Source organism: Apodemus sylvaticus, chromosome 10, assembly GCF_947179515.1.
Source record: "Apodemus sylvaticus chromosome 10, mApoSyl1.1, whole genome shotgun sequence".
NCBI classification, from domain to species: domain Eukaryota; kingdom Metazoa; phylum Chordata; class Mammalia; order Rodentia; family Muridae; genus Apodemus; species Apodemus sylvaticus.
Genome location: NC_067481.1, coordinates 69,570,127 through 69,597,102, shown reverse-complemented (window position 1 = coordinate 69,597,102; position 26,976 = coordinate 69,570,127). Strand labels below are relative to the sequence as shown.

The following is a 26,976-nucleotide window of genomic DNA, read 5'->3' as shown; positions in this document are numbered from 1 at the left end:
TTTACCATCTGAGCCTAGGAACTGGCTTCTTCATTTGTTAAATTACTGCTCACACAGCATAGCTTCCTTGTGTATGAGTGTGTGAATGTGTGTGTGTGTGTGTGTGTGTGTGTGTGTGTGTGTGTGTGTGTGTGTGAATAAAAGCGAAAGGGAGTGTTTGCTTCTGTGCACAAGTATGGCCGTGTTTGTGCACACCCAAAAAGAAAGTACCTGAGAGTAAGACGCACACACCATCACCCAGGACGGCCGTTTCTGAGTCATTACTTTTTATTTTGAAGGATTTGTCAAGCTCTTCACATCGCTGTGAGAGTTTGCATGGTTAATGAGAAGCAGCTTTTTCATGAAATGCTTGGAGGGGAACAAATTCTCAGCCTGTGAGATCCGACCATTCTGCTGGCTTGGAAGTTTCTCTTGATTAGTAGAAGGTTTCAAGTGGCAGGGGGTGGGGAGAGGTGAGGGGACATGCTAGAAGCTTTAGACAGCCATCTAGATGTGACAATCAAACCAATTCACCAGCCTCACTTTCTCTACACTACAACCTTCTTTGTCTTCCTCTTGAGTCTCACTTTCCTGAAACAGCCACTCAGTGCCTAAAAGCTCCCAGCAAGAGCCTGAAAGCCCATTGGCAGTTGAGTAAGAGAATCCCGAGTGATGTTCTAGTCCACCCATGGCTCCCATGGCTCACCAAAATTAAAACCAACAGCCAAACATGGAAAGAACCGCCCAAAGACTGGAGGAGAGGGCAAGGTCCTGGGCTGCCGGGAGTCTGTATGTGCGTCACAGCTCTGGATTATTCTGTCAGTCGTTGACCTAGGCTACTAAACTTGCCTGCCATCTGGGTTCTGACTGGTGAGTCCTCAGGTCTCACAGCATCCTTGCCCAAATTTTCTATCTGTGTCTGTAACTTCCCTTGCCTACCTCCAAACCACCAGGGGGAAACCCCAGGAAGCCTGCATCCCCCCGAAATGAAATAAGCAGAGAGTCTGGGTGAGTGTTACAGTCAAATGCAAAATGGAAATGAAAGCTAGAGATATCTCATGCTTGTGGTAGGCGAGCTTATGCAACTTGGTTTCCAACACAGCCAGTGAGACACTGGGCAGTGCAGGGCACGAGGGGGCTGTGAATGGCCACGGCCTCAGAGTTATGTGGGAAAATGCTGTGATTTGGATTCGAGTTTCTTTCTTTCTTACTCCTTTTTTTTTTTAGCACCGTTAATGTATTCAGTTAAATCTATGTTAGCACCTTATCCCCAGGCAGAACAGCCAACCATCCAAACATTTTAAACAAAGGGGTAATTGAAGGGGGGGAACATCAGAGGGAGAGGAGAGTCCAGGACTGCAGCAGGAAGCGTGAACTTAGATCACCAGATCCTTGTTGATGTCCTCTGCAAATGAAGAAGAGGCGGGGTTAAAATAAGGCTCTACTACTTAAAAACAGAACGGGGCTAGTCAGGAAGAGAAGGGGGGACAATGGGGGTGGGAGCCAGAGAGGGAAATGGGTCACGAAGATGATCAAATATATCAGGTACATGAGTGAAGATGTCATGATAAAATCCATGATTGTGCATAATCAACATATGCTAATACAACAGAGGCCCGGTGTCCGTCCTAGGGTCTGTTGGATTCACTCCCATCCCAGGACCCAGGGGGCCAGTGACCAGTCAAGGGCACTGAGAAGTGCGTGGATGGGACCTTCATCTCCCTGACTCTGGCCTATCTCCATCTCTTGAGCTGATTGCCAAGTTGCACTTCCTGTTTCCTCTCCCCAGGCAGCCAGTTCCCAAAATAGTGCTTATAAGGAGTGAGGACTAAAGAGACCTTTAGGACACAAAGTCAGAGAGAGAGAGCAGAGATAAGTTAAAAAAGACAAAGGGGATAGACAGGTAAAGCCACCGGAGGGGAAGGGACAACATCCCATCCCTCAGGGACACTTCTTCCCACCCCGAAGCCCTAACACTCACGCTCTTTGATGCCAAAGCAGCCGGCCCATTCCTCCAGGGCAATGTACTTGTCGTTGTCTAGGTCGCAGGTCTCAAAGAAGCGTGTGGTGCAATGTTCCATGGGGATGAGGGGAGCGCGCAGGGGGGCCAGCTCGGTGTGGGACAGGTACCTGGCGGGGAAGAGTGGGGAAGGGTGTGAGCATGGGAGAACACACAGCCTAGTGTAGGAAGCCCGCGTGGGAGCCCAGGGCTGGGATCCTGGCTTTACCCATAGCTCTGCCATGGTCCTGCAGAGAGAGACCCATAGCCCCACACCGCCCTCTTTGAGCCTCAGCTTCCTAGTCCATCTGACAGGGGAAGTAATTGAAGCTGTTCCAGCTCTGAGTCTATGGGCTTCATAGTAAGGGACACTTGGCTGAGTGCTGGGGACATAGAAATACCTCAGTTATGGCACCTCAAAGTCTGTGAGATCCCAGTGCAGGTTTTCTTTTCTTTTCTTTTCTTTTCTTTTCTTTTCTTTCCTTTCCTTTCCTTTCCTTTCCTTTCCTTTCCTTTCCTTTCCTTTCCTTTCCTTTCCTTTCCTTTTCTTTCCTTTCCCTTCCCTTCCCTTCTCCTCCCCTCCCTTCCCCTCCCCTCCCCTCCTCTCTCCTTCCCTTCCCTTTCTTTTCTTTTCTTTTCTTTCCCTTCCCCTCTCCTCCCCTCCCTTCCTCTCCCCTCCCCTCCTCTCCCCTTCCCTTCCCTTTCTTTGATTTTCTTTTCTTTGATTTTCTTTTCTTTTCTTTGTTGTTATTGTTTTCAAGACAGGGTTTCTCTGTGTAGCCCTGGCTGTCCTGAACTAAGTAGGCCCGGCTGACCTCAAACTCAGCAATCCACCTGCCTCTGCCTCCCAGGTGCTGGGATTAAATAAAGGCATGCACCACCATAGCCTGACCACACTGTAGCTATTTGGTGTTCTCATTGATATAGCTGCAGAAGCCTAAAACGGGGTCTTAAATGGGGTCCCTTAATAGGGCAAGGATATAGCTCAGTAGTAGAGCACCTGCCTAGAATCTCCCTTAAGGATCTACCAGGAAAGGATTGGTGGGCGTGGCTCAGTGGTAGAGTATTTGACTAGAATTCTCCAGTAAGGGGCTGGAATGTGGTGTGGTTCAGTAATAGATGGAGCACTTCCTAGAATCTGTTGGTGAGAGGTTCCATCCCCAGCACTAAAAATAAGAAGTAAACAACAAAATCTAGCGATGGCTCTGACTTCCAAGAGGCCTGGCTAGGAGGTAGGACGGGAAGGGTATATTGATCTTCAGGAATCCACTCTGTACCATGCAATGATTGACTTCAGGGTCGCCCTCCCTCTGTCCTCCACCCTGTCCTCCCTGCTGGCCTCAGACTCTAGAGCATGCACGATCTTTGCTTCTTTTCCTTTTCTTTCCTCAGAATCACAGTTAGTTGTCCTGAGAACACTATTACCCACAAGGGACTTCAGGGGACACTATGACTCCAATGTTCTTCCCAGCCTTCTGCTTACAGGAGGAGTCACACAGAATTTGAACTGGCTGGGACCTTCCTTCACGGTCCTGTGAGAAAACTCAGGCAGCTGCAAAGCCACCAACAACAACTCTGACCAAGAGGAGGCTAGAACATTTTTCCAGCCAACCAGCTCTGGCAATCCATCTCAAACTTTCTCAAGGCCACTTGGCACGTGGGATCAGAATGTCCCCCAGGACTCTCCTTTCCATACCCTCATATCACTCAGTTGGATCCCAGCCACCGCAAGAGCTTGGGAGAGGAGCAGCTGAGAGCTTCCCAGAGCCTAGGAGAGCCAGCCACTGGGAAGGAGCTGGGGGGTGGAGGGTGGGGTCATCAGGGTGGGCAATGTCCTGGCACACAGCCGGACATAGAGCCATGAGCATCTCAGAGAGAAGCCTTTCTGGCCTGATATCTCTCTCCCAGATATGCTAGGAAGGTGGCCCTGCCTGTCCCCTGAGAGACCTGTTTCTGATATTCAAAACAAAGAGCGGCACTGGCTCCCAGGAGGATCAAGTGAGTTGCCTCTTTGGGACCTAAACAGGGCTTTTTACTCTCATGGCCGCAAAGGGAGGCCAGAAGTGACGGAGTGGGGGGTAGGTTCTCAGTGCCAGCTCAGGTACTGCTCTTCAAACTCTCTGAAGTCTTCACACTGCCCAGACCACAGGCAAGAGCACCCAGCTCAGGGATATGTAATGTGGAAGGCATTGAAATTTTTAGGAACTTCTGGGGCCAGGTGGGCTCCAGGGAGCTGAACCTCAGGAGGGATCTGGGAAACGGCCATTGTGTGGCTGCCCTATTCCTCTGAAGAACCATAAGCAAGCATGAGCAAGGATGAGCAGGCCCTGGGCCTTGGCTCTGGGACACATTGGAGGCTGTTCCTGGACACTTGCTCTGCCCACATGGGTCCCCTGCCCCGCCTTCACAGGCCTAGGAAGAATTCTTTGTACTGCTGCTGATTGCTTCCTCTGACATTACCTGTCTCAGGGCTTTCTTCCTCCCAAGCCTTCATCTTCCCTCAGGATGTTTGAACCATCTGCTCCATCCCTAAGCTGACCATGGAGTCTTAGGCTGGGACGCAGCAAAGGTTGCTGAGGGGCCTCCTAGCCTCCTCTAATGCTCTACCAGCCCCAGACCAGGACAGAGCTGAGCTGTTTATTATGGTCCTGAGGACCCCGACTCTTACCCATCAATGGGGTGCTGGTCCAGCTGGCCAAACTGCCAGTGGACAGGGAAGATGTACATGTTGTAGTTCTTCTCAAAGTCTCGGGCCAGCAGCTCCACAGGGTGGTCGCCAGCCTCCAGGCGCTTCTCGTTCTCATGGATCTTCTTCACCTGCAGGGGCGGGATCATCAGGTGATGGAGGGTCCAGGCCCCTCATCGCCCCCATCCCCATAACAAGAGGCCAGCCAAGACCAGAGCTCACAATGAGGCTAGGAGAGAGGTGCTGGTGGGAGTTGGCGGCTTATCCACACACAGATGGGAAACCATAGCACCCCCTGCCTCAAGCCTCCGCTGCCTACGGAAGCTTTAGAAGAGGCTGAGAAATCAGTACTAGGTCTCTCCCATGAGTGTCAATATTCTCCCTAAAGGAGAAGGCCTGTTGACTCAGAAGGAAAGAGAATAGGGTTATGCTTTGGGTCTGTCTACTACAGACCTCTTCAGAGCCTCCAAAGGTAGCTGGAAGTTTGTGTCCTGGTACCAAGGGTGAAGGCACCCTGAAAAGTGGGGCATAGACCACCTTGGGGCCTGGTTCTAGAGATTAATCCTAGATCTCCATCAGCAGATTCCAGGGAAATAAAAGGCAGGCACACCCATCCAAGCTGGGAGGAGGCCACTTACGCGCAGCTTCTGCTTCTCAGTGAGGAGGTTGTTGCCCTCATCTCTCTCGTACAAGGTGACCAGGACGTTTTTGAGCCAGTCACGCATGCGCAGAGGGAATTCGGTCAGCTCGGAATCCAGGCAGGGGGCGATGTCTAGGGCACAAGAGACAAGATTGGTCAACCTAGACCTGCCAGACACGCTACCCAGCTACTCTTTCCTCCTTGTCTTACACTCCATGAGCACTCTACTGAGCAACCCTGGCCATGGTGCCTATGTCTCTCTGATCCAGACTCCTAGATTCATAAGTAAAAAAGACTGCATGGGGGAAGCTCAAGGCCTTGCTGCTTCCTGGCTTGCACCTACTAGGGTTCCACCACCCAGATGGAGGCTCTGTAGGCACCTCTCTAGGCGATGGCCAGGGTTTGATCCCAGTAGAACTGGAGGTCAACCAACCTCTAGGAGATTTTTGATACAGCCTGCATCCATAGGTCGAGCAAAGCAGCAGTGAGGAGAAGGCTCAAACATGCACAAATCCCAGAACTGTTTTAGCAACCATAACCCCATCCTTGTCTTTGGAACATAGCATCCCAGAATGGCACACCTAGGGATTTCCTCCAAGCTTCTGTCATTCGTCTGATATTCTTGTTTACAGCCAGAATATCAGAACATCAGCTTTGGATCCAGTTAGGGTGGATCCCTGGGGGATCTGATGCCTGCTCATCCTTGGTTTTGAGCCCAAGGAAAGCCCTTCTGTGGCTAGGACCACTGCCCTCCACTTGAAGCTGAGCTGGATAGGTGGGTGGCCTCAGCAATAGCCACTTGCTAAGGGCTCCTTAGAACATGTCTTACTAGCCGGGTGGTGGTGGCGCACGCCTGTAATCCTAGCACTCTGGGAGGCAGAGGCAGGCGGATTTCTGAGTTCGAGGCCAGCCTGGTCTACAGAGTGAGTTCTAGGACAGCCAGGGCTATACAGAGAAACCCTGTCTCAAAAAAACCAAATCCCAAAAACAAACAAACAAAAAACAAAACAAAAAAAAAGAACATGCCTTACCTTATAGCCGAAGACTCCCCACCAACTTCCTCTACCTCGTCTTCTCTAAGGATCTCTAAATCTCTGTCTCCCCTTGTACATCCCAGCGCCAACATTAAGAGCTCAGGGCTAACTAACTTCCCTCACTTTCTACCACTGAAAACCTCAGGCTGGGGAGGGCCTCTCCTTTGTTTTAGTTTGCTTCAATTTGACTTGCAGTGCTGTGGATGGGATGCAGGCCCCTGGGCACCCAGGCAGTCACTCCACCACTTAGCTATAGCCCCAGCCCATGGGGAATGATGCTCTTCTTCTGTAGAACATGCTACAGATACACAGCTCATGTTGTCTCACAGGCACTGAGTATGGCTTGGGAGACTCAGACAAGGAGGAGGCCCCAGAGTCAGCAGAATTTACAGCTTGGGTCACTAGCAATGGGCCAGTCAGAGCCCCTGGCATCCCTTTTCAAACTTTCCAGGCTTCCAGAAAAGGGGAAAGAGAAATATCATGGAATAAGAAGCTAAGGATCTGTGCCAATAGAGGAATAGAGCCTGGCGAAAATGGCAGGTGTTTAATTGTATTTATCCATTTATTTTGGTATATATGTGTGCTCACAGTCATGTGTGCATACACACATGTGTGTAGGACAGAAATCAACTGTAGATATCGCTCAAGGGCCATCCAACTTATTTTTTGAGACACGCTCTTTCGTTGGCCTGGTGCTCACTCATTAGGCTAGGATGACTCTCCAGTGAGCCCCAGGGATATATATTCCAGGCTCCACAGCCTCAGCACTAGGAGTACAAGTGTGTGCTACCACACCTAGCCTTTTCACACAAGTACTTTGCTTAGTGGGCCATCTCCCGAGCTCCAGGCATGTCCCTATTTGAAAAGCATTCAAATTCAAAATGTTGAAAATATCCTGCAGGCCCAGGTCAAACACTGTTTTTGTCTTACAGTGCTGAAGCAGGAATCATTTGAGTTAGCCTTGTGAAAGAACATCTTCATCATCAGGAAAGAAAGAAAGAAAGAAAGAAAGAAAGAAAGAAAGAAAGAAAGAAAGAAAGAAAGAAAGAAAGAAAGAAAGATGGTTCAGTTGTCTTGGTGCAAGCGGAAGGCTCTTGCAATCTTCTCTAAAATGCGCTTCCATGATGGGTAAGTCTTCCATGATGGGAGAGAAGATAGCCTGAATTAATTTTATGAATGGGTACACTAAGGCTCCTGCAGGGGATGGGATTTACCCAAGACCACAGAGCTGGCATCAATGAGAGCACAGAGCCATCTCCCTGGGAAGGAGGCTGGAAGGCATGAGGACACTCACATTTGCATGGTCCAATGTAGTCCAGGTGGAGCTTGTGGCCCTTCTTGGTGCCCTCCAGGGTACACTTGGTGGCAAAGAAGTGGCAGGAAGAGTCGAAGGTCTTGTTGTCATTGCTGCACACCTGTTGGCCAAGCACAGGGCACTTCCTTTATCCCCAGTACCTCCGTCATTGCCATTTCAGACATAGCGACACGGGAACCCAAACAATGAGAAGAGACACACACACAGTGGATTACAGATTTGGGCACAGAAGCCCACTCTAGACCCTGCTGTTCCACCATATGAGGGCCATGGGTGATTTTGGAGCAGAGGCACATCTGAGACAGGACCAAGGCCCAAAAGAGACTTCAAGAACAGCAAGAGATAGGTGGAAAAGACACCCGGGCGTGGAAAAAGCATGCCAGGAGCCATTATCCTTCAGAAACACACAGTGGGGAAGGTGAGATGGCTCAGGCAGTAAAGACACTCAAGCTAGACATGGCGAACCCAGTCCTCAGGAGGCAGAGGCAGGAGGATCTCTGTGACTTCAAGGCCAGCCTGGTCTACAAAGCAAGTTTCAGGCCAGCCAAGGCAATACAGAGAAGCCCTCGAAAGAAAGAAAGAAAGAAAGAAAGAAAGAAAGAAAGAAAGAAAGAAAGAAAGAAAGAAAGAAAGAAAGGAAGGAAGGAAGGAAGGAAGGAAGGAAGGAAGGAAGGAAGGAAGGAAGGAAGGAAGAAAGAGAAACAAAGAAAGAAAAGAAAAGAAAAGAAAAGAAAAGAAAAGAAAAGAAAAGAAAAAGAAACCTTGCCATACACACACGCACACGCACACACAGACACACACAAATAAATGAAGGAATAAGGAAAGGAAGAGGGGAAAAAGAAAGAAGAAAGGAAGGAAGAGGGGAAGGAGGGAGGAAAGGAAGAATGCAGCATAAGGTGGCCTTGGCTTGATGCTGATGACAGATCCCTAGTTGACAAGGATGCTCACTGATCACAGGCAGCTTGCAGAGCATGCTTTAGGCAGAGTAGCCATGCTCGCAGTGGTAGCCTGGATCGATCCACACTCAGCAGAAGGCAGCTATGGGATCAATCCTTGGTGAATTCATTTTTTTCTGTGCCAAAGGTGAGTAGTAGTTTTGTGCATATGAGGCAGGTGCTCTATCGATGATCAAAATCCTTATCCGTTTATTGTGTTATTTTAGGACACTCTCACTCCATTGGCCAGGCTGACCTTGAACAGACTGTGTAGCAGAGCCAAGCCTTGAACTTTCAACTTTCCTCTTACTCCAGCCTTTCTGTACCAGGGATGATAGGCCTGAACCATCAGGGTTTGCCCAAATAAAAATGAACGGCCAGTGAGATAGCTCAGCAGGTAAAGATACCATATAGTACCTAACTCCAGAGGGTTCCTCTGAGCAGAAATATCACTGCCCCATGTTTGGTGCTGGGATGAAAGAGCCCTGTGTAAGCCTCCTAGAGAAAGACTCCCCTGGATGTTTCAGCCTCTCTCTGCTCCCCTGTAATCCAAGTGACTATCCAGAATATGGACTGGGGTGAACCTCAGCTGGGCCAACTGACTCGTTGAGTCCTGCTGGAAAAACTCGGTCATAGAGGAACCAAACAGAGAAACTGGGGGTCAACTGAGAACAGGAGCACAGGTAGGAGCAGCCTTTGATAGGGGAAGGGCCTGACCTGCAAGTGCTGAGTCAGAAAAGTCTTACACGTTGCTGCAGGGGAGACCACAGCACCAGAGAGCAGTGGGATGGGGAAGAAGAGGAAAGAGTTAAAAGTGAAGCTAATATGTGAAGCCCAAAGGCAGGGGTTGTCTTGGGAAGATATTGAAAAATATGGGCTGGGTAATGGTGGCACACATCTTTAATCCCAGCACTTGGGAGGCAGAGGTAGGTAGATCTCTCAGTTCAAGGCCAGCCTGGTCTACAGAGACAGAAAAGAAAATAGAAAAATGCACAGCTAGATTGGAAGGACTAGAACGAGATTTGCTGTCTTAAGCCAGATGGTGGATAGCACAATGGTTGGCACAGGAGAGTATTCAAAAAATATTTGTTTAAATGGATGGATAGATGAGAATGTGGATGGATGGGTAGATGAATGATGGGTGGGTGGGTGGGTGGACAGATGGATGATATATGGATGGATGGATGATGAATGGGTGGGTGGGTAGATGGATGGATAGATGGGTGGGTGGATGGATGGATGATGAATGGGTGGGTGGGTAGATGGGTGGATAGATGGGTGGATGGATGGATGGATGGATGGATGAGTGGATGGATGGATGGATGGATGATAAGTGGGTGAGTGGGCGGGTGGATGGGTGGGTGGATAGATGGGTGGGTCGATGGATGGATGAGTAGGTGGGTGGGTAGGTGGATGGGTAGATGAGTGAGTAGGTAGATAGATGGATGAGTGGATGGATGGATGGATAATGAATGGTTGGGTAGATGGATGAATGGATGGATGATGAGTGGGTGGATGGATGGATGGATGGCTAGGTGGGTGGATGCATTTTGAATGGATGAGTGAGATGAGAAGATGGTTGGTTAAATGTGCGGGTGGAGTGGATGGATAGATAGGCAGATGGGTGGGTGGATAGGTGGGTGAGTTGATGGATGGCTAAGTGGGTGCATAGATCCATGGGTGAATTTGTGGTTGTGTGGTTAGATGAATTCATAAGGATGGGTGCATGGTTGGGTGGGTGCATATATATATATATATATATATATATATATATATGTTGGATGTATGGGTGGGTGGATGAGTGCATGGTAGGTGCATACATGTTGGAGACATTTGGGAAATAACAATGCTGGGTCCTTATCACATCCTCTGACAAATACCATAGCAGCTCTAGGAGTTCAGGATTCTCTCTCCCTCTTTGGTTGTAGAGGGACTAAGACTTGGAGATGCTCAATGTTTTAACTAAAATCTCACAGCCCTCAAAGGATGGAGATGAGGTTGGCAGTCAGTCTTCAAGCAGACCCAGACCTCCATTTGTAGGCGCAGTGCTTTGCTAACTACACAGTTATTGAAGGGCTAGTGAGATGGCTTAACAGGTGAAGGTGCCACACCAAACCAGCTGACCTGAGTTGGAATCCTGGTCTCCACATGGTGGAAAGAGAGAACCAATCAAGAAAGTCCTCTGATGTCCACATACATGTATGCCACATGCACTCACACAAAATAAATAAACTGTTAATAATATTAATAATAATAATAATAATAATAATAATAATAACAATAGCCAGGTGGTGGTGGCGGCGTATGCCTTTAATCCCAGCAGTTGGGAGGCAGAGGCAGGCGGATTTCTGAGTTTGAGGCCAGCCTGGTCTACAGAGTGAGTTCCAGGACAGCCAGGGCTACACAGAGAAACCCTGTCTTGAAAAACAACAAAACAAAACAAAACAATATTAATAATAACAATAATAATAAAAGTATGAAGTGCATTCCTCCTGAGACTATGTAGTTCTCAGTGATCATGTCTAACACAGAGCTTGGAACCTGGTGGTCCAAGTAAACTCTTTAAAATTCTCATCAGCAGCTAGAGGAGTGGGGCCAGGCAGGCTCTCCTGCCTGTGACTCAGCTCCACTTGCCTGTTGTAACTGGTCCTACGGAGGGGCCTTCTAAGAACAGAGCTTCTCCCTCATGTCCAGGGATTTCTTTACAGACACTGTGCTTTGCTGGACCCAGGCCCCCACTCTTACCTTCTCAAACTCGCCAATGGGAGCGGGGCAGCTGGTGGGGTCCTGGCACACACACATGGGGGTGTTGCTCTCGTCCAGCTCACACACCTTGCCGTGTTTGCAGTGATGGTTCTGGCAAGGGTCTGGGGAACAGAACACAGTGTCAGCTCACCAGGCTGGCATGTGCTTCCACACCACACAGATGGGAGTTTGGGGCTGGCAGCCTCTGTGCGTACTCCATTCTCAGCACCAGAGTTTTGGGCATCTACCTAATCCTCTGTGCTGAACTGTGAGGTTTAGGAGAGCAGTTTGCTCAGTCTGGGGATTAGAGATTCAGTTCAAGGTCGGGACTGGACCCTTTTCAGAGGGTTGGAACCTCAGTCTGGGACTCAGAGACTGTGGTGCATACAGATCCCCCAGTGACTCAAACAATAGCTAGCTTCTCAGTTCTGTGCTGAGCAGCCACAGTGCAGGGAGTCTGGATTCAAAGTGCTTTCTAGAGTGACCTGGAAGACTGAGCTATCGTCACAGACTCAACTGAGCTGTGAGGTCTGAAGGAATAGAACCAGGTGTCTGTCCACAAAGGAAAAGGAAGAACCCAGGCCCACAGTAGACAATGGGCCCAGCTACGACAGTAAACAAAGGCTGGGCATGGAGCGGAAAGGGATATGACTCAAGACCCCAGGCCTGGCCTCTGCTCCTGCACACCCTGCCCACTCTCTCCGGACACCCTTAACTGTCCCCTTGAGAAAGCTGAAGTGAGTGTTGGGATTCGAACTCAGTCCTCATGGCTGTACGGCAAGTGATCTTACCCACTGAGCCACTTCCTTGGGGCCTCCATCCACACCACTGCTTTGTTAAGATACAGAAGCCCTGACTTGGAGAGATGCCTCAGTGGTTAAGAGGACTGACTGCCCTTCCAAAGGTCCTGAGTTCAATTCCTAGCAAACACATGGTAGCTTACAGCCATCTACCATGTGATCTGATGCCCTCTTCTGGTGTGTCTAAAGACAGTTACAATGTACTCATACACATAAAGTAAATAAGTAAATCTTTACATAGAGAGAGAGAGAGAGAGAGAGAGAGAGAGAGAGAGAGAGAGAGAGAGATCCAGAAGCCCTGGTTCAAAAGGTTTAAACTTTGTTTGAATCTCCACAATCTTCCAAAGTCTATCTCCTTGGACACAGATGCCTCAGACCCTGAGTCACTGTCTCTCTATTTGAGGTATTAGAATTTATGTCAGGCTTTGCTTCCCTTGGGCCAAGTGGAAATTAAATGAGTCAGGCAGATTTCTCAGATGGGCTCCAAAGGATGAGCTTGAGCCCAGGCTGAAGCCCCGGGGTGGGAATCTTGCTGACCGGATGTGACCATGACCTCTATGAGAATCTGACACCAAACTGTGGAGTTTCCTCTGTCCTTCACAACTTGGATGGCCTGGCTATAAAACAGATCTATCCCAGACTTCCCTAGCCTGAGGGTTTCCAGCTGGCCCTCCACAGTTGCCAGAGCCCCCATAATGCATCCTGTTGGCTAGAAACTTCCTGTGAGCTGTCCTTCAGCCTCCATCCACACAGCCGAGAGTGATCCAGATATGCCAAGTGACAGGGAAGAGACTTACTGTCAGCCACCACCTCCTCAACAGTTTCCTCTGCACCTTCCTCAAACTCTCCCATTTCCACCTGGACTGGGTTGGCACCCACAGGTACCTGGCATGGAAGAGAAAAGGAAAATGAGTTCAGGGGTTCTTACCCCACCACAGACCTGGAAGAGGATTGCAAAAAAGAAGGGGCCTGAATGAAGCTTCAGAAACCTAGAAGAGAGTGTGAGGGGCCCAGTGAGGAGCCCCACTGCACTTGTCTGGGTGACCCCAAGAAGGGACCAGGCAGAAAGGGATCAAAGGTGGGGTCACCACCAGCACCAGCACCAGCACCACCACCACCACCATCACCACCACCACCACACCACGTACGTACCCCTGTCTCCTCCACCACGGTTTCCTCCTCCACTATCTCCTCAGCAACTTCCGTCTGCTGCTGGAAAAGAGGACCAGGGTTCAGAGAGTTGGTCAAGGCCAAGGCCAAGGCCAGCTTCCTCTCTGAAGTGTCTCTGGCTGGGAACACAAGCCTTGATGCCTCAGGCTGGAGCTCACAATGCTACTCCATCCTCCTTCCTTCCTTTAAAAAAGAATCTGTTATCATTGTGATTTTATTTGTGTATGTGAGCTTCATGTGGAGGGTGGAGTAAGCGCCCATTCGATGTAGATGTGTGGAAGTCAAAGGTCAACGTGTGGAAGAAGTCAAAGGTCAACGTGTGGAAGCCGTTTGGTTCTCTCCTGCGGTGTGGGTTCTCAAATCGTCAGGCTTGGCTGCCGACCCATTTCATGGGCCTCATCTTTATGTCTTTTTTTTTTTTTTTAAAGTATGGAGTGCTTCATGCATTTGGGTGTCCCCTTGCACTAGGGCTGTGCCGGTCCTCTCAGTATCACACCGGTTTCAGTCTACTGCTGAAGCAAGCCCTCGTTTCATTATTACCTTTTATTTCCAAGGGATCTTGCTACAGAGCCCAGGCTGACCTTGAACTTGCCGATTATGTTTTAACCTCCCAAGAACTGGGATCCCAGGCTTGCGCCATCACACTTGACTCTTATACACTTTCCTCCAAACCATCTCACCTGTCTCTCATTTTATTGGCAGGAGCATTTCTGTTAGTCAGGCCTCAATATATCCTCAAAACAACAGAAGCAGATTATGGTGGTTTGAATATACTTGGCCCAAGGAGTGGCACTATTAGGAGGTATGGCTTTGTTGGAGTAGATGTGGCCTTGTTGGAGGAAGTGTGTCATTGTGTGTGTGTGTGGGGGGGGGGGGGCTTTAAGACCCTTATACTAGCTGCCTGGATGCCAGTATTCTGCTAGCAGCCTTTAGACGACGATGCAGAACTCTCAGCTCCTCCTGCACCATCCCTGCCTGGAAGCTGCCATCCATGCTCCCTCCTTGATGATAATGGACTGAACCTCTGAACCTATAAGCCAGCCCCAATTAAATGTTGTCTTTTAAGAGTTGCCTTGGGGGACTAGAGAGATGACTCAGCGGTTAAGAGCACTGTTTGCTCTTCCAAAGGTTCTGAGTTCAATTCCCAGCAACCACATGGTGGCTCATAACCATCCCTAAAGAGATCTGACACCCTCTTCTGCTGTGTCTGAAGACAGCTACAGTGTACTTTCATATAATAAATAAATAAATCTTAAAAAAAAAAAAAGAAAGAAAAAAGTTGCCTTGGCCATGGTGTCTGTTCACAGTAGTAAATCCCTAATGAAGACACAGATGAACTCCCTTTTAATTCACAGATGGAGAAACTGAGACCCAGACAGGGAAGACCCTCTGTGACTTCTAATAGAAGTCAAACCTCCCTGCCTCTCGAGTGTGAGCTCATTTTATTGCTATTAGGAAATTTCCTCCTGACATTTCAGACTCCAGGAAGAGCAGGTTGGGTGACAAGAAACTTTTGGGGCCCCTGATTGGTTGTAACCCTTTCCAAACTTAAAGGTAACCTCACCGATCCTCAGCCAAAATCTGCCTGCCTGACGAATTTGGCCAGAAGCTGCCATCCACCAGCTAGCGAACAGAGCAGGGAATGGCAGTTTGAAATGCCCCTAGTCAGGAGTGCTGGCATATGTAGCCCTGACCATCACCATGGCAGGCTGAGGCGCGGGTAGTGGGAGGCGGAGCAAATCTGAGTATATAGTGAGGCCATGGAGGGGCCGGGAGGCCAGGACCTCACTTGGCCAGATTGGCTCTCTTTGAATATTTCTCTTTGAATGTTCCTCTTTTGTTTCATCTTGCTCCACATTCCCAAGATAGAGTAAAGGCCGTTTCTGGTTCATTCCAATGGCCACCCCCCCCCCCCCAGCTCCAGACTTACTCCAAGATCCAACTGGGGCTGCTCTATCTATCCCAGGTCTCCAACAGCCTCCAAAGCCGCAGTCTCTGTCTGCATCTTCTCTACCCCCCAGAATTCAGCCAGAGCCGGTTACATACCATCTAACAACTTCCCAGACTCAGACGCCGACCTGTTCCTTTCTCTGGATCTAGGTCCTTCCACCAGCTTCCTTCCCGCCAACAGTCCCCCCAAGCATCCCTGCTGCTGACCCCCTCCCTGAAGAGGTCAGGTCCTGCTAAGTGTGCAGGACTAGTGTGCAAGCTCTGAACTTTACAGAGAGCTGTTTCCCTCACATGAATTCTCCCAACCTTATTGGCTTAAGAAAAAAACTTACTTATTTTTAATTTTATTTTTTTAAGATTTGTTTCTTTTATTGATACCCATTAAAGGTCAGAAGAGGGCATCAGATCCCCTGGTTGTAAGCCACCATTTGGGTTCTGGGGATCGAACTTTGGTCTTCTGCAAGTGCTCTGAACCACTGCAAGGGCTCCTTTTTTTTTTTTAAAAGACAGGATCTCATGTAGCCCAGGCCACCCTCAAACTCACTACAAACCTGAAGATGACCTTGAGCTCCGGATATTTCTACCTCTACCTCTCAAATGCTGGGGTTTGAACCCAAGGCTTTGTGCACCAATGCTAGGTAAACACTCTACCAACCCAGCCACATGTCCTTGAGCATCCAGAGCAGACTCAGAAGACGGGGGATGAGTTAAAACTCAGACAGCATCTCCGGGTACTTACTGGGGCTGCCAGGGCCCTCCCGGCCAGGCAAAGGAGAAAAAAGATCCAGGCCCTCATGGTGCTGGGAACCCTGCAGGGGAAGAGAAGGTGAGTCAGCAAGAGAGGCTTCCTTCTGAGTTCCCAGAGTGAGATGGCAATGCTAACCAAGACAAGGGCTGACCTCTCGCCAGTGAAGAAGATGCCTCCTTTAGAGCTAAGATGCCCTTTGCACCTCCAACACCCATTGTCCTACTTCCTGCGAAAAACAGTCCTGGCCTGGAGCCTCCAGGGGAAACTCTGCAGCTGCAAGCAACAGCTAATGGAATTCATTTTTCTGCTGCCTGGCTTCCCACCCCCATCTCCAGTTTCCTTCTATTGAGGATAAAGGTACAGAGTTTTCTATATATGGTCATGAGATGAGGTCTCCGTTCTTAGTACATCGGTTCTGGTTTTTTAAGTGATTGGATGAAGACAACAGGTTAAGAAGTCAAGTTTGGGCCTTTGATGCCTCTGGTTCTAAGACTTTTGCCCCCTATTCCTTAACCTCCCCCCATGCTCCCTACTTGGCTCCATGCGTTTCCTCCCCTTCCCCTCTGCTCCCCCTTCCTCTCCCTCCTCCTCCCTTTCCTTTTCCCCTCCCCTCCACACTCCCTCCTCTGCAATGGGAGAAGTCAACAGGAATCTGAAACAATGAGATCCACATTTAAGACAAAGTCTGAGAGTCTGGGGTGCCAGGAAGGAACCTGAGGGATCATGCTTCCCGCTACCCTACCCACAGGGACAGCATTCTTTGGATCCTCTAAGGAACTATCTAGAGGTGTACATGTGTGGAAGAAGGGATGTCAGCTAAGATCTAGAATGTTCCCCTGATCACTTCCCAGATGCTGGACTCTGAACTCTCACACTATAGCCTGGAAGGGATCTTTGGAGCAGACCTCTGGGAAATGTGGTGGGGACATCTGCTTCCCAGTGCTAACCAGACAGGCTTCTGTTACCAAATGGATCTAGAAAGTTCTTCCTAGATATGCCTCCCTCAGGCTTGTGGTTTGTCTGGCCCTTTCTACAGCCACACAGAGCAAGCCGGCTCCCTCTGCCTCTTCAGAGCTTTCAGTCAGGGTAGCAATAGTGGTGCCTTCCTTATGGGTTCCCTGAGACTTCCCTCTCTGCTTCTCCAACCCTAGCTTCTCTCCAACTTTTTCAACTGACAAAGCTTGGTGCTGGGAGAGGCCCTGGCAGCTCAGGCAAAGCCACTGAGCTCAGATTCAGGATCCAGGATTCTTATTCTGCCTCAATAGTGTCCCTATCTCCGTGTACGAGTTACAATCTTTATTCTCTCTAAACCTTAGCTCCCTGTCTGTCAACATCGTCGGACGAGGTGGAGTTTGAGATGATTGATGGTGGTCTTCAGAATGCTTGCAGCAATGGTGGGGAGTGCAGCTAAGGAGCAGAGCCTATGCTTTCAGTCCCCAACTCCAAATACATGGAAAGCAGATCTCGGCATATCCCCTCCTCTAGTATCCATCTGCTTCCCTCAGATAATAGTATTTGGAAGAAAGAAAAAAAAGTCAAGACCCCAAAACATCTTTGAGCTGAGGTTGTGGCGCAACAATACAGGATTTGGCTGGCATGCACGAGGCCCTGAGGTGAATCTATAGCACCACAGAACTTCTCAGACAACACCTGAATAGCAAAACAGGCAGAGTTGAGGAAGGGGCCATAACAATTCTGTGCTAGGCTAAACGGGGAAGAGCCTCACTTCCTATTTCATGGTGTGACCACAAAGTAAAACAATAAGAAATCAAAGAAATTGATGTGGAAGCTTGGCCTTGCTTCTTGCTTCAGGGCAGCTCCACCTGGCAGACGGGCCTAGTGCTCCCTTTCCACGCAGTTTCTGGAACATTCTTCCCCCTCTCACAGTGGCTCACTTGTTTCCCTTCTTGCTTCTCCGTTTGGAAAACACGAGTCCAGCATCCTCTGTGTGTGGCTTTGGGCAGATGGAACGGGAGGGGGGCATCAATGAGGGGCTTGTCTAGGGTTGTTTGAAATGGAAAGATCAAACTGTGGCTGGCAGCTGGAGCCCAAACTTCACCCAGGCCAGGCTTCAACAGCAAAGGAGTCAAAGCTCTGGAGAGGCAGCCAGGCTAGGATATGTCATGGCTTCAGGTTTGAGAGCTAGAGAGACGACTCCCAAGGCTGGGTGTCTCATCTGGGCAGAAAGAAAGATCTGGGGTCGCTGAGATCCTACCCCCTTATCCTGTCCTGTCTTGGAACCTAAGTACTGGAGTGCTTCCTGGCCTTAGGCTGAGAGGTTGGGTGAGGGTAAAGAGAAAGGCAGACGTAGAAACTCTCAGGGGAGATGATCATTGTCTATATCTTTGCTGCATTACCAATCCCAGAATTCTCTTCGTCTGGATGTTAGGGTAAAGAGATGGGGGGGGGGGCTTTAACTATTACGATGAAGAGTGACATTTTCTACCTGCCCATGAGACACATCTCTGAGGTTCTGGCCAAAGAGGTTGGAGTCTACCCTTCAAAGCTTGTTGGAGACACAACAGTCAACTCAGGCACAAGGTTAAGACCCTGTAGTCAGTACAAGGCAGCCATGATCTTCCACACTCAAACCTAAGTCCAGCATGCTTGAGGAAACATACAAATATCCTCAGTGTTTTCACAAGCCAGCTTTCCAAGGAGGGCCTGAGGCAGGTCTTGCTGCCCCATAATACAGATGGGAAGACTGGAGCCTAGAAAGGAAGAGCCACGCCTCTAGCCAGCAGTCCAGCACATGAGTGACAGGTATCAGCAGGGTCTCTCAACTCTGTGTGATGTTTGCCTTGGCAGACACCTGCTCCTGAGTAGTCATTAAGAGGATGTCCACTTGGGCCAACGTGGCCTGAGATGTAGACAGGAAAATGCCCTGGGCAGCAGGGGGAAGTGGAGGTGTATTACCCTTGGCTTTGTGACCGCCAAATGCAGACACCCCTGGCGCCCCCTTTCCCGTTCCGTACATTGAGTCTCTTTCTTTTGCCTTTATTTGCTCTGGAGAGAGCTGAAAACTGAACCGAGGCTGCCAGCAGGACCTGAAGCAGAGGTTACTTGTCTAGCTCTTTGGACGGAAAGGATGGGATGGAAAAGTACAGCCAGCCCCTAGCTCACTTCCCTTCAGACCTAAAGGGGCTCCTGGGAGTTCCCTGTGGACATGAAGGCGCCACTGAGTACCTAAGCCCAGGGCAGCCTCAGAACTATGGGCGTTTTGACAGTGTGGCTCAGGACCACAGACCCTCAGATGACCTAACTCGGATGGAAAGCATATGGAGAAATGCAATCTCAGAGAGCTTACTAAGGGTCTCAGGGGCTAGGCTAGCCTTGAACTTGATCTGTAGCCAAAGATGGTCTCAACCACCATAGCCTCCTGCCTCTACCTCCCAAATGCTGGGACTACAGGCCTCAATCATCATCTCTTGGCTTGGTTGGTTCTGGTGGGGTGGAGCCATTTTTCTTTTTGAGATGAAGTCTCAATATGCAGTCAAAGCTGGTCTCGATTTGTGATCGTCCAGCCTCTGCTTCCTGAGTGCTAGGCATCACCAGGCCAGACCACAGTGGGTTACTGAACCCTGAAATGCTGCCAGTGCGAAGGACTTGTTGAGAAAGCCTGCTCCAAAAGAGCAGTGTCCTCCAAAGCTCTTTGCACATCTTGGACTATGTTCTATGAGTGAAATTAAAACAAACAATAACAACAACAACAACAACAAAAAAAAAAAAACCAGAGACTGAAGGGAGAGTTTGGTTGATAGGGTGCTTGCTAGGCAAGCACGAGGACCTGAGTTTAAATCCCTAGTACTCATGTAAAACCCAGTCATGGCAGCACAAGCTTGTAACTCCAGCACTGCAGAGAGGCAGAAACAGGAGGCATCTAGGCCTTGTAGATCATCTAATCCTGCTGAATCAGCAAGATACAGGCCAATGAAAGACCCTGTCTCAAAAACAAGGAGGGTGAAGCCTGAGGAGTCTGAGCAGTAACGTTGAGGCTGACCTCTGACTTCCACAAGCACACACACACACACACACACACAGAGGGGGGAGGGAGGAGAGAGAGAGCAGTATAACAGGAGTGGAGGAATTGGGCCTGAGGACACAGCATACTCCAACATCTTTGAAATAGCTCTAGGTTTCCCCTAGAACAGACAGACACCCTCCGGCTACGAAGCCCCTAAAGTCCCTGACTGTTCTGAACTCCTGAGTTCGCTCAGCATATCTTGGTGTGCTCCATCGCCCCTCTTGCCTCAGATTCTTTGTTTTTATTTCTATTTCTTGTTGGAAGAGACAAAGCTGTGGGAAATGATTAGAGTGTCACAGATGCGAAAACCTAGAATTGGTTCTGGGCAGCTCGGAGGCGGCTCTGGGTTCTGTGGCTGGACACAGCCCTGCTGAAATTCCAGCGTCTCCTAAAGTGCCACGTTTCACTTTTGTCTAGACCAGGCTGGAGGAGTTCCTGCTGCCTCCGCACCCTCTAGGCCACGTGACTGGGGCCTGTTGGCAGCCCAGGCTGAGTGTTCAATCCTCTCTAGAACAAAAAAAGGCAGAAGAAAGGGACTCACTGTCCAGCCATCCCTGTTGCATCAAGAGTGACCACAAATTGAGGGGATAAGAAACATCAAAGTATCTAAGATGTAACATCTGGAAAGGACTAAAGGATTGCAAAGATAACCAACGCCCTTTGCACATCTTGGACTATGTTCTATGAGTGAAATTAAAACAAACAACAACAACAAAAACAGGGATTGAAGGGAGAGTTTGGTTAATAGAGTACTTGCTAGACAAGCATGAAAACCTGATTCAAACCCATAGCATACCAACCTTCCCACACCCCTCCTGTGTATGTGGCAGACATTACTAATCAATCATATAATCTTTCCCCCTCAAAGTCTAGAGTGCCATCAAAATTTTGAACATCATTCTGACAGCCACTACTAGTGGCTTGCCATTGTGGGCCACATGATATGTGCCTATATATGTTAGACAAAGATTTCACAGCTTAGAGAAAATAGTTCACTTAAATTCCTTAGGCAAGGTTGTTTCTGAGCCAAACATTCAGAAATAGCTCAACTTTTACTGCGATTGGTTTTTCCATCGAGATCTGAAATCCTAATGCCACATGCAGCACAGGATGATCCAGAGATCCTTTAACCCGGGGCTTTAAATCAAGTTCCAGGAAGGACCAAGCTGCTATCTCTGTTCGTGGGTTCCCTACTCCATATCTAGGGCTAGGCAGGTGAAAGCAGAGGCGATGTACTGCCCAGCACACCCCTGACCGAGGCAGAAGCTGTTTCTCTAAAAGCTTCTGATAAGTCGCCATTTGCTGGCCCTGGCCCTGGCCCTGTGCAACCCAGCTGTCCCAGGAGTCACAAGCAAGGCTGGGAGGAAGCAGGATCCACACTACAGTACAGGGGAAGGATAGCTTCCTCCATCTCCAGGGATGGCTGGAAGCTTTTACCAGCCTTCTCTTCTGTCAGTTTAAGTCAAAGGCTAGCTAAGGAGGGGCCACTGGAAAGCAACTGAGAAATCACTTATGAGCCACATTTGTTGGGTCTTAGGCCTAATGACCAAGTCCTTTAGGTTGAGATAGACCAGCAAAGGGAGGGAGGAAGTGTTGTTAATTAAGTATTATGAATGACTTAGGACCTACGGAGTAAGGTCAGCTCCAACTGACCAGAACCTGACACGGTTCCAAAGGTCGGGAGGCTGGACACAGACACCAGCCTGCTGTATAATCTCCACTGAGCTAATTTCCCTTTCTGAGTTTCAACTTTTGTATTTTGGGAAATAAAGGCACTCATGGGCCTGTGTTGAGGTGGGATGCGGGAAGTGTGCTTGAGTGTGTGTGTGTGTGGGGGGGGGTGAGAGAGAGAGAGAGACAGACAGACAGACAGACAGAAACAGATATATGGAAAGAGAGAGAGGTGTCTTCATTGCTGAGTAGTCTATTTAACAGTATGCATGTTTGCAACCTTGTCTGTCTGTATAGAAGACATATGACCTGATCCGGCATCTGCTAATAGGTGAGGATTGGGTTTTCAAACTTACAAGAAGTACCTGGGGGAAGGGTGTGGCAGCTGGAGAAATAACTCAGCCTTTAAGAGTGCTTACAGCTCTATTAGAAACTCCCCACGATCGGCATCTAGCATTCATGTTGGGCAGTGTACAGCCACTTGTGTGTAACTCTAGATCTAGAGACTTAGATGCCCCCTCCTGAGCTCTGAAGGCACCCACAGGGTTTCTCTGCTTAGCCCTGGCTGTGCTGGAACTCACTCTGTAGACCAGGCTGGCCTCAAACTCACACAGGTCTGCCTGCTGCTGCCGGAATTAAAAGTGGTGCTACCACCACCCAGCTCAAATTTAAAAAAAAAAAAATTTTAAAATACTTTTTTAAAAGATGTACTTAAAGAATCTCTTTCCCTCTGTGTGGTGTATGCACGCACATGCATGCGTGTGTGAGGATATCACTCAAAGAGGAATGTGAAGGCGTGGCCACATCCTGCACTTATTTTTAGCCAGACTGGTGGTAAAATCAGTATCTACATATTTAAACTCTATGCCCCATGTGTTCGGGTTTGCCTGTTTATCTCCCCAGACTCATCTGCTGGTCTAAAAGTCTTCGAAGGGCAAATATGCTTTGCCTCATATCCTCTGCAGTTTAAAGCTTATTTTCAACATGGAAAGCTGCCCCTGGAAATAACAAGCCCAGCTGTGCTCTGGGCTGCAGAGCCCACAGCTGGATGGGATAGTGCCTCCTGAGCCTTCTTCCTGTTTCCTCTCCTAAAGCAAGAAAGGAGGCTCCTGTTAAACAGGCAGGCTGCTGTTCCTTCCAAGGAAACCAGTGCCCGGGACTGGGTTCAGGGAACATCTAGCTTAGATCGTGCCCACCTGACAGATTGGGAAACTGAGGCTAGGACAGGGAGCATCTTTCCCAATGTCATCATTGAGCTGTAACCCATGCTTTTGACCAATACCTGCCCTTTCGTTCTTCTTCCTTGTGTGCGTGTGTGTGTGTGTGTGTGTGTGTGTGTATGTGTGTGTGTGTGTATGTGTATGTGTGTGTATGTGTGTGTGTATGTGTGTGTGTATGTGTGTGTATGTGTGTGTGTATGTGTGTGTGTATGTGTGTGTATGTGTGTGTATGTGTATGTGTATGTGTGTGTGTGTATGTGTGTGTGTATGTGTGTGTGTGTGTGTGTAAGCCAGAAGTCAATGTCTTCTTCAGTTGTTCTTTACCTTTTCTTTTTTTTTTTTATTTTTTGTTTTTGAGACAGGATCTTTCTACGAAACCCTCAGTAGCCTGGAATTCACTTATAGGACCAGCTGACCTCTACCTCCCAAAGACCAGCCTGTTTCTCCCTCCTAAATGCTGAGATTAAAGGTGTTTGCCACTACGCCTTCTCTCTCTCTAACCGGAACCTAATGAGTCAGCTAGACAGGCGGGCCATTGAACTCTGCAGACTGGCTTGACTCTGCCTTCATTGTAGCATTGGGATTACAGACAGGCATCACCACACCTGGCTCCCCAGGTCTGAGGTAAGGAAAAAACCTGGGGTCCTCAGGCTGATGCAGTAAGCACTTCCGACTGAGTCCTGGTTCCACCCTTGGTCACCAGTCTTTCTTTAGGGGAGGATGCATTACGCTTGGGAAACTGATGAGAAGATTCCCCAAATTGAAATGAATTTAAAGAATGCATTTTTTAAAATACTCCTGCCACCACTTTTACTAAGGCGATGTTCTCTGGACTCCAAATGTTGGAGCTGCCAAAAGAAAAAGGACTTTGAATAATCCCCTTTGTGCTAAAACTCAGTCTCTTCAGAAGGAAGGGAGTGAGGTTGCAAAGTGCTTCCCAGTGCAAGCTTTAGCCCGTTTACTGCACCTTCTCCAAGGGACTGCTGCTGTTACCCGAAATAGGGAGGAAGCCAGAGCTCAGGAAGGCAGATTAGTTCAAGGTCAAATGATACCTTCTAAGCACTGATCCAAACCCTCTGTCCCGCAAAGGGTAGTTCTAGAGAGGCTTATCACAGTCCTGGGGGCCGTGGGACGTGGGAGATGGGGACAGGCAGGAGTTTGCGGTCTTTTTCGTATCTGGGGCAAGGGTGGGGTAGGGTGGTGGCTGTGACAGAGGCTTGGGGGACTGAAACCTAAAGGTCCCTGAGCCTTCCCAGAGTCCCCTCCCAGCCAGTAGGCAGAGACCCTAGGGGGAAAAAAAAAAGGTTGCCGTGGCAACTCGCATTCCTCTCGGAGTAAGTCACCAGGGAGAAAAGCCTCTTGGTGGGTGGGGCTTGGAGAAAGTTTCAAAAGCTGACTCCTTCTCAGAGCCACCCCCACCTCCTCCCCCTCCCCCAGCGCGGCTCTGTCGATGTGGCAGCTGATGGCTGAGTTAACGAGAGTTAACTCTTCCCTCAACCACTTCTTTCGGGTTTAATCCTTGGCAAATACAAATTTGTTTCTATTCTCCGAATTGTACCCTCGCACCATTCTGGGGGCCCGGCCTCTGTTTGGGAATGTCTTAAACTTAAAAAGCACCCACATCTCTTACACCAACACAAACACGCATGCAGACACACACATACATGCACACGTACTCACACACTACTTCCAGAGACTCTTTGAAGCTCATTCATAGACCACTTTATAGGCTCGATTAAGAGACCTTGCTTAGGAAGTCTTAGGGGAATTTGGTTACCCCCAAAACTATCCCTCTTCCTTAGAACAGGAAGGCCACACCCAGGGGAGATGCCTATGTGAGATCGCCCACAAACTACCTAAAGCTTGCCACTCCAGGAACGAACTGCATCTCACTCTGCTCCCTGCACTCGGAAGGTTCTAGAAACGTAAGAGTTGCCAGTGGAGACACTGCCTCCCTTGCAGGTATGCGGTCTGTCCCGAGGGCTGAAGACTGAAGCCTGTTCCCTTTAGGTGAGGCTTACTTATTTCAGCCATCCTAGGTGTCAAACACAGGAAGTTTACAGAACAGCTTGGAGCAGACAAGTATTCCACTGGCTGGTCTGAGTCTTGGGTAGGCTCAGTAGTGGTGTGAAAGGTGTCCTGGAGCTAGACCACTCTGTCTCCCTCCTCCCCATCACACCCTCCTCCCTGTCGTCTCTGGATTGTATCAAACTGTTTTCTCAGATGTCTAGATACAGTAAAAAGCAACGTTAGTGAATGCTCTCAGAATTAGGCTGGGAACAATGGTAACCCCAGGCTGGGAGACACAATGGCACTTCAGGCTGACTGTCGCCACAGGGTAATGGGGTGGGGGCGGACAGAGATTCAAGGGACCTGAGCTTTCCCAGAGGAACTAATGGGAATACCTTGCCGTGGCTGTTTACAGATCTGTTTATCCTTCTTGCAAAGTCCCATTTGGACAACAGTGCTCTGACCCAGAACTGGATGTCTGTTCTCCTAGAATAGGAAGCCAGACCCAGCAGGCTGCCAGCCAGACTTTCTCTGGGTTGGCAGTTGTGATGGGCAAAGGAGAATCAGATTCTTAGAATAGGAGGCAGCTGCCACCGAGGGTGACAGAGGACAGACCAATAGCCTCGGCCACCAGAGAACACTGAGAAAGAAATTCCAGCAAACCATGGATATTTTCTGCAGCGCTACAGAGATAACAAGTTCCCCCGTGAGTGAGCAACAGGCTTCCAGCTCACCTCCCCCACCCCTCTGAGGCTGGTGGTGATGGGACAGAGGGGCTGATGAAGCTTACAGAAGGGCAGGGGCTGACAGGGAGGTGCATACCTCGGCACAGGCAGGCAGGCGGACAGTCAGGCAGGCGGCAGAAGAGTTCTGGCGGTCTGAGAGCAGCAGGAATGTGGAGGGGTTTAGAGACAAGCAGCAGGAAGCCACTTGGAGCTCTGGGCAGGGTCTGTCTCACCCTCCGCCTCCACTCAAAGGCCCTCCTCCTCTGTCTCCTCCTTCCCCTGGCCTGCCTCTCTCCCTTCTCCCAGAACCAAAGCTGTCTTTTCTTTCTTCCATCCTTGCCTTGGGGCAGGCTGTGTGCTACCCAGACACCCTGGCCCCACCTGCCTCATCTGTTCTGGGGCTCCTGCCTAAACAGACATGAGGGTCAGGGCTGGAACAGCTGCAGGAATCACCTAGAACAGGCCAGGCCTTGTTCAGAGCGGAGGCTAAAGACTGAAGAGTCCTAGGCATTACCCAAGAGCCGCGAAGACACCGCTAAGCCCCTTGTCCTACTTTATAGTAGCCAGTGAACTTGACCAAGCACTCTCTTGGGCTTAGTGATGTGGAGAAGGGCAGAGTGATTCAAAAGAGTGTGCACTGGCACGGCTGTGAGGGGTTGTGACCAAGACAAGTACTCAATTTTTTCAGTGCCAACAAAACAAGCTGCCACTGGTGATACCGGTGGCATCATCCTTGATAATGAGGTGACATCTTAATCTAAAAAGTGTCCCCTCTAACTCTAGTGGCACCAACCATAGACAAGTAAGGGATTAGAACTCAGAGAGTAATAATATTGACAGTCAGATCAGAAACAATAACCAGGGTTGATGGGGAAGCCGTTGTCGGTACAGCAGGCCTTTCATTTAGTTTTTGTTTGGTTTTGGATGAAGTCTCATGTAGCCAAGATTGACTACTCACTATGTAGCTGAGGATTACCTTGATCTGATCTCCCTACCTCTACTTCCTGGGTGCTAGGATTACATGTGCGCACTACCTACCGTGACTAGTTTATACAGTGCTGGGGCTTGACCTCGGGACTTAATACTTCTAAGCAAGCATGCTACCAATGAAGCTGCATCTCCAGCCTGACTTACATACTATTTTTTTTTTTACGATTTATTTATTTATTTCATTTATGTGGGTACACTGTCGCTGTCTTCAGACACACCAGAAGAGGGCATCGGATCCCATTACAGATGGTTGTGAGCCATCACATGGTTGCTGGGGTTTGAACTCAGGACCTCTGGAAGAACAGTCAGTGCTCTTAACCCCTGAGCCATCTCTC

The 26,976-nt window shown here is 49.2% G+C and overlaps 1 protein-coding gene across 2 annotated transcripts; it reads right to left on the bottom strand.

Annotated features, from left to right (window-relative positions):
* Positions 1-249: 249 nt before the first annotated feature.
* Positions 250-25,865, bottom strand: Sparc (secreted protein acidic and cysteine rich). 2 transcript variants are annotated; one of them, XM_052195533.1, is made up of 10 exons: positions 25,749-25,865; positions 15,993-16,062; positions 13,286-13,345; positions 12,931-13,018; positions 11,334-11,455; positions 7,633-7,753; positions 5,303-5,436; positions 4,647-4,795; positions 1,961-2,109; positions 250-1,384 (listed from the first exon to the last, which is right to left on the bottom strand). In XM_052195533.1, the coding sequence occupies exons 2-10, from the start codon at positions 16,047-16,049 to the stop codon at positions 1,356-1,358; spliced, it is 909 nt and encodes a 302-aa protein (XP_052051493.1). In that variant the 5' UTR covers positions 16,050-16,062; positions 25,749-25,865; the 3' UTR covers positions 250-1,355. The 2 variants fall into 2 exon arrangements, with proteins under 2 accessions (XP_052051493.1, XP_052051494.1); XM_052195534.1 differs by having other exon boundaries at positions 13,286-13,342.
* Positions 25,866-26,976: the final 1,111 nt, after the last annotated feature.